The sequence below is a fragment of the Lottia gigantea genome (genome assembly GCF_000327385.1).
Source record: "Lottia gigantea unplaced genomic scaffold LOTGIsca_17, whole genome shotgun sequence".
Taxonomy (NCBI): domain Eukaryota; kingdom Metazoa; phylum Mollusca; class Gastropoda; family Lottiidae; genus Lottia; species Lottia gigantea.
This window is the reverse complement of record NW_008708133.1, coordinates 1,607,395-1,617,912: the sequence shown is the minus strand read 5'-3', so window position 1 is coordinate 1,617,912 and position 10,518 is coordinate 1,607,395. Positions and strand designations below refer to the sequence as shown.

General features: G+C 34.4%; 2 protein-coding genes across 2 annotated transcripts; one reads left to right on the top strand and one right to left on the bottom strand.

Annotated features, from left to right (window-relative positions):
* Positions 1–2,008: 2,008 nt before the first annotated feature.
* On the bottom strand, positions 2,009–3,556 carry LOTGIDRAFT_158519 (hypothetical protein; the record flags this gene model as incomplete). The annotated part of the gene is made up of 1 exon (XM_009051673.1): positions 2,009–3,556. One exon carries the CDS (start codon positions 3,554–3,556, stop codon positions 2,009–2,011), a length of 1,548 nt encoding a protein of 515 aa, XP_009049921.1.
* Positions 3,557–7,388: 3,832 nt separating this feature from the next.
* Positions 7,389–7,955, top strand: LOTGIDRAFT_158518 (hypothetical protein; the record flags this gene model as incomplete). The annotated part of the gene is made up of 1 exon (XM_009051672.1): positions 7,389–7,955. The coding sequence occupies one exon, from the start codon at positions 7,389–7,391 to the stop codon at positions 7,953–7,955; it is 567 nt and encodes a 188-aa protein (XP_009049920.1).
* Between the last annotated feature and the right edge of the window lie 2,563 nt (positions 7,956–10,518).

Genomic DNA, 10,518 nt, shown 5'->3' with positions numbered 1-10,518 from the left:
TTCTAAATTTTAATGTGTATCGAGGACACTATTAGCATTAATTTTGTCATATAGTTCTTGTCATTTTATATAAAGGTATTTTAGCTAACGCATTAATTTATTTAAAACAGTTTTATCCTAGGCATGTTTTCATTCAAAAGTTTATTTTACCCTCATGTTTTATAAATATCACACTTGATAATTCAATCGATATTGAATTTTCATAATCTTTCTTTTTTAATGTAAATATACCTTATATATATATATTTTAAATGCTTTTATAATACCCATCATAACTCATCAGTATGGACTAATCTCTGTAGCCTAAAACAGTAGTATACATTCCTTTATATGTTGAGTCAACACTAGCAGACGACGCCCTAGTTATTACTACTATTTTTATACAAATATCCCTATGGATCTTTACATTTTTCCAAATTCTTAATTTTTTATTCTAAGGTAAACTTCATACGAAAATGTCATAGCTAGTGTTCACAATCTGAAGCCTTACAGTAACATTATTTAAATTTTTATTTAGTCTTTACTGTTTTATCTCCAATATGGAGACCTTTTTGTATTATAATATGTATTGTACTGTATTATTTATAGTGGATAAATATTTACAAGATAAAAAAAAAAAAAAAAAAATAGCATCAATTTGCAGCATTTCAGATTTCTGTGGTTCCTACAATTCCACTAAAACTAAGTGTTTGATAACCTCACTAATCGTGAAGAGCCTTATGTGATAAAGCTTATATTTTGCGATTAGTGACGTCAGCAAACACTTAGTTTGAGTGGAATTGCAGTAACAACAGACGTCTGATTGAAAATAGGAGTGGTGCAAATTGATACTATGACTGTCAGAAAACCTCTTTACAATCACTTCAAGGTGAAATGAGAATACATGTACATGAAAAACTCATAGAAGTTCCGAAGCAAAAGGACTTTTCATTTCAAAGCGATGATTAACTTAATAATGTTAAATTAATTTTAAAAGAATGACAATTTTCAGGTGGTATCAACTTAGTCAAGTTTTTTTTCCATAATGACGGCATTCACAGGTGCCAATTGCCTGAAGACTAGAGGGACTAAAGGATCTGAACTTATTACTTAATACATTTTATTCAACAACAATAACAGTACATCACAAATAATAACAACTAAATAAATCAGTAAATAAACAATACTTGTACGTGAAAGAAAGAAACATTATATTGCAAGACAAGTAACTGAGATGGATTCGAGAACAAAATACCTGATTCTTCAAGAAAGACACTTACAGTCATTATACTAGATATTACTTGAGCCATGGGTTTTCAAACGGGGTAATTACTCTCAGAACGTAATTTTGAAATTTTGGAGGGTTACTGTGTAGTCTAGCATAAAATTTATCGTCCAATTATACTTCAAGTGGTTCTATTCAACCAGGCTATATTCTCCGACATGGAAACAATTTCAGGGAACAACTAAGAGAAAATAAGGAAATAGTAAGGATTCATACGGGGACGGGGGTAAAAGAATCTTTCAAGGAGTCTGAATAGAAATACATAGATTGAAAACCTCTGCCTTAAAGGAACATACGTTTGACCAATTTTTAATCTAGTCTTAGAAACGAGAATTTATTACCAGTAATAGTGTTCATATTTAGCCTTCAAATGCATATGTGTCAAGAATTATCCGCGTCGAATTGTTAAAATGACTACTAATCATTTCTTGAGACCCTGTCATATTTGGTAAAGACATATAAAGAAAAAAAGTGAAATGTTTAGTTTGAGATAATTTTGAGACTATTTACATATTTATGTTCAAGACCCAAATCAACCCAAAAATGGCGCATCTGTCCCTTTAGCGATTTTGAAATCCTTAAACAGCCGGAAACAAGATCAGTAAATCGGTGGAAATATGAAAAGCTTTGTACTAACTTCAGAACATATTCTTCTAAAAATTTAATCAATGAACAGGGGAATAATTTTTACCAACCATATAGGACTACTTTCTACTTATCTGATATGACACTATTCCCATAGTGTCAGTGTGAACTTTGACTCACTACTGATAGACCGTATTGACACGTTCGTGTAGAATTATAGTCGATAGATTCTGTTCGTTCTAACGGTGTGCTGAAACATCGACAAATTACCTGAGCAAACGTCTTCCTGAATCGAGAACTCAAGGCAATGTAAAACATAAAATTAGTGCAGTCGCTGAGTAATTCGAACCATCCACCAATATGCATTAGAAAATAAAATAAATAGTGATTCTTAGTATTAATACCATAATTAATACGATTTAGATTGGCTACAACAGAACTTGTATTCACTGGTAAAGCCAACAAAACAAAAACAAAAGTTGATACCAGTATTGTGACGGTTGTTTGTTTTTCTTGAGCTACTTTAGAAACATCCTCTGATGAATTCAATCTAAGTCTATTCATTCTATGACGTTTAAGAGCAATAACAATTCCAATATTTAAAATTAAACATCCAATTAATTGAATATAAACAAAAATTATTTTACTGGCAATACTCCAAGATTCCATGTTTGCTTTATTTTCTAGAAATCTTTTCGTAAACTGAAATTTCCAAAATGTTTCATTACTGATGCCGACTTGAAATGGGATTATGTCATACTTTAACACGCTAAATATATGAAAGATAAACGACAGTACAGCGATTGTTACAATAAACAATATAGGTTTTCTTACCAATTTAAAGTGTTTAGATTTCAGTGGAAAGGCGACAGCTAGAAATCTTTCGGCCGCAACTAAGCATGTGAGAACAAACGTACATCTTCGAGTTGCCACAGTAAAATAATTGGAAATATAGAGACCAATAAATAAATAGTTATAACTGAAAAAAGCTTTGTCCCCAAATATAAATCCTGCAATAGTTAAAAAGGAGCCACTTACGATAGTGAATATCTGAGATATGTTAACAGCAATGAGGTATGAACTAGTGGGACTCCTCATGGTGTGTCTTGAAAACACAATAATGTTAAAACAGACTAAAACAACTGCAATTATTTGTGTTACATAGGTCATGTATCTCACCGTTCTCTCCAATTTGTCGTAAGTTGTTTTTGAGATTAGTCCTGTATTAATTACAGATACCATTCCTGATTTAGCTGCTGGTGTGTATGTTTCTGGATCAGTTGAGTTGATACGAAGAGAAATATTAGAGTTCACGATAGTTTGGTTAATATCTTGTTCATCACCATCAACAAATTTCAGACTGTTACTATCTACAGCCGAAATAACACGTTCTGTTGTATTCGTTTTTTTCGTGTCACGCTTTGGTCTTTGTATTATTTCATCTTCGCCATATCCACCTTCAGAGATTTCGGCAAAACTGCTAGTTTCCTGTTTGAAAGGCATTTCAACTTCTATGTTTCGAATTCTGACTGTATTGGCACCACTATCTCGAACTCCTTCATATGACACTGTTGTTTTAGCATTATCAACTTTTCTTGAATACAAAATTTTGTACTTGTGAAACAGCAGTTGCGTGGTTACTACATCATTGTAAATTGTGCATATCAAAATGGTATAGCTGAGAATATGTCTTGCTAATGAAAACATTTTGAAAGGTGGAGTGACAGAAAATATTTTTGTAAATAAATTTATATGATATATTATAATCGATAAAGAAATTGAAGCTTGTTGGAAATGGACGTTTGGAGTGACATCTACTTCCAGTGGGAGGAAACATTCGTGTACAAGATATATTTCTTATTAAAGGAGCAATTTGATTAAAGTTCGATACCAGGAAACTAAAGCACATTTGATATTATATTACTAGTCATGCACAGTGACGTTTCTACCAGGGAGGGGGGAAATTCGAATATGTAAATAATATAAAGGTTATACATAAAAAGTCTTCAGAACAGTTCATAAGTTGGACGTCATAGAAGACAACAAAATTTCTATCAGGAAATCCAAGTCCATATCTGTAGTATCATACTTTTCAAAGGAAATAAAACTTTTATCTAGACGGAGTTCTGTCTTTTTAGGTTTGGTGGAATCTTTCCAGATTCTTGATACCTAGCAGTATTTTCCGCTGTGAATCCATGTGTTCTTGATACTTAGCCTATACTTGTTTCTCCTATAGGGTGGGGTGCTGGAAGAGGAAAACTCGTGCTTATTTCAGTTCCTACAGCTTAAATGATGCCATTGACCCTTGTGCGCAGTAAAATACACATAATTTGAAACAATGTAGACAGATTGCTTCAGTGAGAAGGTGAAAATGGGCATAAAATCAGCATTTCCATTTTCCTGTAGATTTTGTCTGTTTTAACTTTAACGATCAAAATCAGTAAAAACTTAAAACATTATTTCAAATTTGACTGCAATGTTAAGTGCTCATGTAATATTAAATTAATAAATTGATTTGCCAGATTTAATATTTTTTAGAGCTTGGCGAAAATTAAAGCTGGCAACTCATTTCATAAATTTCATATTACATAAGCACACGTTTAAGGTACCCTAATTATGATCAACCCAAGGACAATCTAAGAATATTCTTTAAAAACAAACAAGAATGAAATTATGATGATCATGAGTAGTTATTAAATATCAAACCATAGTGATTTAATTATAGTTATTGAAAACCTATAAAACAAGCTATATATTTAACTTTTTAGTTAAGAAAGTAGACTGATTTGAAGAAATAAAGATAATTGACCACGTCCAGATGAGCCTACTTCCGAATGCGGTTTGGAAAACGAAATACTTTATACAAGTTTTATGCAGTGGCATTTCTACGGCGGGGAGGCCCCCACAGAAAAGAGGCTGGCGCGGCATTGAATTTCCCCCACCCCAGCACTTTCAAATTTTTGGGGTTTCTGTACGGCTCCCACAAATAGTTTCGGAGTATTGGTTGACGAGTGTGACGATCTCGAATATTCTGTATTATTTTAGAAGCCCACACTTCGCAGTTTTCCAGACATTATAAGACGTTTTAGAACCTATCAACTGTATACATATTGCTATTCAAACAGAAGGCAGTCGATTGAATTAGCTGGTTTTAGGAGTACACCAAAATATTTCCCTCATATTTTTACATGCCCACATAGATATGTGCCTATGTCCGTTCGTATGACCCATTTATAGCAATATATAGATGAACTTTTTTTGTGATGCCATTTACCAAGTAAGATGTAAACAAATTGACAGCTTCAGGTTAGTGTGTAAGTTATTTTTATCTATAGCTCTTAAATTAAAACAAATGTAGAGCCAAAAGACACGATAGAAGCTACAGATCATGATGAAACTTGGTATGTTATATTGATGATATCTCAGTTGTGAATAGTTTTGACAAGTTGTTGTTATTATCTGCCATCTTCATAGCCCAATCAGGTAAACAAAAGTCATGGTCGGAAACCAGAATTCTATCGGTGTATAATATGAAACTAGAAGCGAATTTGAATTTCAGGGTGGGCTGCTCCTAAAATACTTATAGCATATTGAAGATGAACCTTATAGATATTTGTTTAAGTGAGGTGTGTGAGGGTGTGTAGGCCCATAGCCTTTTTGGTGAGCTTATTAAAGTCCACGTTAGTGCAAGTTCATATCAAATATAAATTGTTATATAAAGATAATTTCTATTATCAGTCCTACATTTGCGTACCTTTTATCAAGTTTCCTTCCTTGGCTAATGGTCTGTCTGTTATTGTCTTTTCTTACTAATCCTTGAAGTAATTTAACTCATCAATAATTGCCAATAAAATGCACGGAAGTCTAATGAGATGATAATTGGTTAAAGTCGATAACTAATCCTTGTCTGTCATAATTTATCTTGAGTACTGTTTGAATTGGGTTTTACGCCAACAAATAGGTGCTCAATGTTTGTTTTTCATCAACCCTTCCTCTCAGTACCACCAGAAGTTTTAGACTTAGCTTATTAAATTAAACACAGACGAATGGCAGGGTGACTGGTCGACCATATAAATTTTGTAAACCTTTACAATGTTCATGCTAATATTGTCCTTAAATGCAATGTGCACGCTTAACGATCAGCCCTAGATATATTTATCTAACACAACAATGGCTATAAACTATGAAACAAAGGGGATTTTATATTTTTCATTTTGTTCATTTTCTTTCTTTCATAAGCAGAATTATTTCTAAATCGCTAGCTTATGTTATCGTATATATGTATAAATGTTTTTTATTAGTATTTGACTTCTAAACTAAACGGTCGTCGTTATCACGTTCAAGTCTCGTTATTTTAAGATTATATTAGGGGAATTATACCTATATTGGACCTATCTTTAATTGGACCAGCCCTTTATCTCCGAACATAATTGGTGCGACACGGTCACGTGATGCATGACGTTTGCTCTGACCTAGTTCAGTTCCCGCAAGGTTACAACAGTGAGTTGAACCAATTTTTACTCTCTTTTTTTTATAATTTTTTAGCTCCTTTGTTGGTGTGATGTTTATATGTCTGTTTAGCAATCCACATATTATCCATACATATGTTGTTCGGGTGGTTTTCTTCTCGTATGTAAGTGTGTCGATTTAAGGCAAATTTCGCGCGTTCAAGAGAAATAACTCCATGAATGTAAAACCTCGATTGCCCGAATTTGGACCACTCAAGATTTCATAAATTGGATCAGTGGTCAATATGGGGATTTGTGGTCCAATATCAGTACATGCTAACATATTTATATCTAACCGCCGTATCTATCATTCAACTTCTTATTTTTTTCAGAGAAATACCAAAACATCACTCAAGATCGGCATACGAACTATGGTCAGAAGAAGATTTATATCGGGCAATAACATCTTTACGCTGGTTTGAACGCCACTGTCAAACATTATGGAGTACCGAAGGCAACTCTTAAGCGGCACTTGGATTCCACCAACAAATACGCAAATGGGCCTGTAAAAGTTTTCGGCAGACCAACCACATTACCTGAAGAATTGGAAGGTATGTTTGTAGAGCATGTCATGTCCTTAGAAAGTATGCTGATAGGTATGACGAGAAAGGACCTGATGGGAATGGCCTACAAGAAATCGGCAAGTATCCATTGGTACAAGGATTTTATGAAGAGGCATGCGTAGTTAAGCTTACGACAAGCTGAGGCAACATCCATAGCCAGAGCTAGATGCTTTAACAAAGAAAACGTTATGGAATTGTATCTAAAACTGCAAGATTTGATTGATAAACATGAACTTACTGCGGATGACATTATGAATATGGATGAATCGGGTACTCAAACTGTATAAAAGCCGGGTAAGGTAATTGCTCAAAAAAAAGAAGCAAAAACCAGGTTGGGTCATTAACAAGCGGCGAACGCGGTTTGACAACGACCGTAGTCTGTTGCATGGGGGCAAATGGGACGTTTATCCAACCATGTTCATTTTCAAAAGGAAAAGGATGATCGAAATTCTTAAGTCTGGTGCACCAATGGGGAGTTTGGTTACAAATAACGAAACTGGGTATATGACCAAAGAGTTTTTCGTTAAATGGCTGTATCATTTTGTGTCTTTCAAAAGATGTTCCAAAGAAAGACCTTGCCTTCTGATTTTGGATAGACACTCCATCCACACTAAAAAAATCGAAGCCATAGAATATGCTAGAAAACAAAGCGTTATAATTTTATCATTACCACCTCGTACTACTCACAGACTTCAACCTTTGGATAGGGTGTTTTATAAGCCACTTATGACCTACTACAACCAGGAAATGGATCATTGGCTTCGAACTAAAAAAAAAACCTCAGTATCTGTGTACGCTGTTTGTCGCATAATTGATAAAGCATATATCTGGGCTGCATCTTTGTCTACTGCTATAAATGGATTCAAATGCTGTGGAATTTGGACATTCAATCCAAATGTGTGGAGTAACGGAGACTTTGCTGCCGCGGAGAGATTTGTCTATACGGAATCGGATGATAATGTCGTGAATGATGGAGGAAACATACATCTACTGGAGAAATCGGGTAACATTGAACCTGAACATGAACAAGAATAGTTGAAGTTGAAGTAGATGATTTACCATCAGCAACAACTTCACCTTCAAATGTGCCACAAGACAGCCCCGATTTCAAGTCCAATGGTGCCAAATTTCTACCTTCTATGAAATCAATTCAAACTAACCCAGATGGCAGATGTTTTTCAGATCTGTTGCTATTCATCTCAATCAAGAACTCCAGAGCCAACCTAGAGATAGCAATGGAACTGTCACAGATATTAAACTGCGAATTAGTGAAATGAATGCTGCAGATAATTTACGAGCGCAAGTCATAGGACATATGTTGTATAATTTTCATCTTTATCAAAATGTAGACAAAACTTCTGTAAATGCAGATCTTCCAACTGGTAGGTCTATTTCATATAATTCAATCCATGATACAATTGTATTTTAATCCAAGTGAGGGATCGGTGAGTTAGAAATTCGTGCCACTGTAAGATGTCTCCAGAAACAGATACATGTGTATGTCGGCGAAAGCATACTGAAGTTTGGAGAAGATTTCACTGTCGACAAGAATGTTATTTGCATATCTTATTCTTATAACCAACTCACGAAAGATGTTGGCCATTATGATGCCATAGTCTTGCGTTCTACAGATGAGAGCTCTTAATACTCTCTTAACTACGTTACACCTGCGATGATATCGCCAATCTCAAAAGTGACAAAACCAAAGTCAAATAGAAAGGTATCGAAATCAGAGGTCAATACATCAAGTCTGTATAAGAGCACTTTACTAGAGTCCAAGGTGAAAACAACCAAAACAAAATCTACATATAAAACCAAATCTCCTTCAAGAAAACCACAAGTTAAAAGAAAACGTGCAACTTCCAAGCCTTTACCCACCGAATGCATGGATGTTCAAGACGACTCTTATAGTGACCCTGGTATTGCCTTATATGCGACGCAGATAGGAATGAGACCATGGTAACATGTGTTCTATGTGGTACTTATATTCACGAAACCTGTGCCGGTGGTATACCTCCAAATTTCAAGTGTGAGTTTTGTGACTAATTAATGTTAACTAGATTTGGTTTTAAGGACTTTATTGTTTTTTTCGTTGATTTATTGTTAATTGAATGAATGAATTTATATGAATATAATTATACCAGCTGATAAAACTTGACTTCATATAATTTCTTATCAGAAAATCCGAAATGCGGTGCATCTTTAATTAACTAGAATAATTACTTACAACTTTATACATTTAAAAACATAATATGACATTTTCTTCCTCAAATACTAATATTTTACCACGTCTAGTCTCGTATAGTAATCGCAATAGATGTATTACAACGTGCAAATTAATCTAAATTAAACATTGCATTGTATGGGTCTATCTATGATGAACATACATGATTGAAAACTCTTCTTTGTACCAAGGATACGGAAATTGGACCAGTGGTCCAATCAAGGATAATCGTGGTCCAACATGAGGTATGGAGTGCCCAAGTTGGACCATTTCATGAAATTTTTCTGACATCCATATCCACTAAAGTAATAGTCAGTTTAACCCTATTTCCCGAAGAGAGGAGAAACAGCACAGCACCAACCTCTCCCTTATTTTATTTGTCCTCTGAGCATATACGGCTACAAAAATAAACAGGTATACTTCCCCTACACCTACACACAAGATTTATATCAACAATTTTACAGTGCTGATATGCCAGTAGTTTCCATATTGACATACTTTTGAAATAAATGTTATTTCTTCTCATTATTTAGCACCAGTTACTTCCCTGAGATATGAAATTTGTTTGGTCATATCATTTCAAGTATAGGCTATCGACTCCCGTAACATGACTGCATTATATATTTGCTGTTCTCACTGCGGCAACATTGAACAAGTGGTGCTTATACTTACGACGCTACAACTCGTGTTTCGTTAACTTGGTTTAAGGTTTGTAATGATGGTGATCACTATTGATTTATAGTGTTAACTGGACGATTTATAGTGATGCATTGGATCGAATATGTTTATGGCTATTGGTTTGTGCCCCTTTTTCAAATGACGCTAATCACAAGGACTTCTTCTGATGACAAACGAGCAAAATCAACAGTACGTCGGCATGTATCGTACAAAACGTATACATCTTACGGAAGTTCAAAATTTTATCGTTATTAAATTACAACTGGTACATCTTATTGTTAACGGATTGTTTCGATTTTTTCTGTGTTTGATATCTGAGATACGCTTATCTCTAGTTAATCTTTTCTCAAAAAACATTTATATTTTCACTGCCACGGGCTTTGAAAACAAAAGATGACAGATACGCCATTTTGTAAGCCTAAACTTATGACGTTATTTGTACTTTACGCCAAGATACGCCCACTTGTGTGCCCGCTTTGAGTAAACTGCACACACAATACGCTCACTTGTGTGCTTTAACCAGTACATTTTTTGTACGGTATACGTCTTTTTGAGACCAAAGTAATCGGCCTCTGAATTACAAACGCGCGCTGCCAATTTCGTCTCACTGTCATGATGGAACTCTATCACAAGCTTGAAATAAATGGTGTCATTAAAGACTATATCAAAATTTGTGAATTCTGATTTATCACCCAG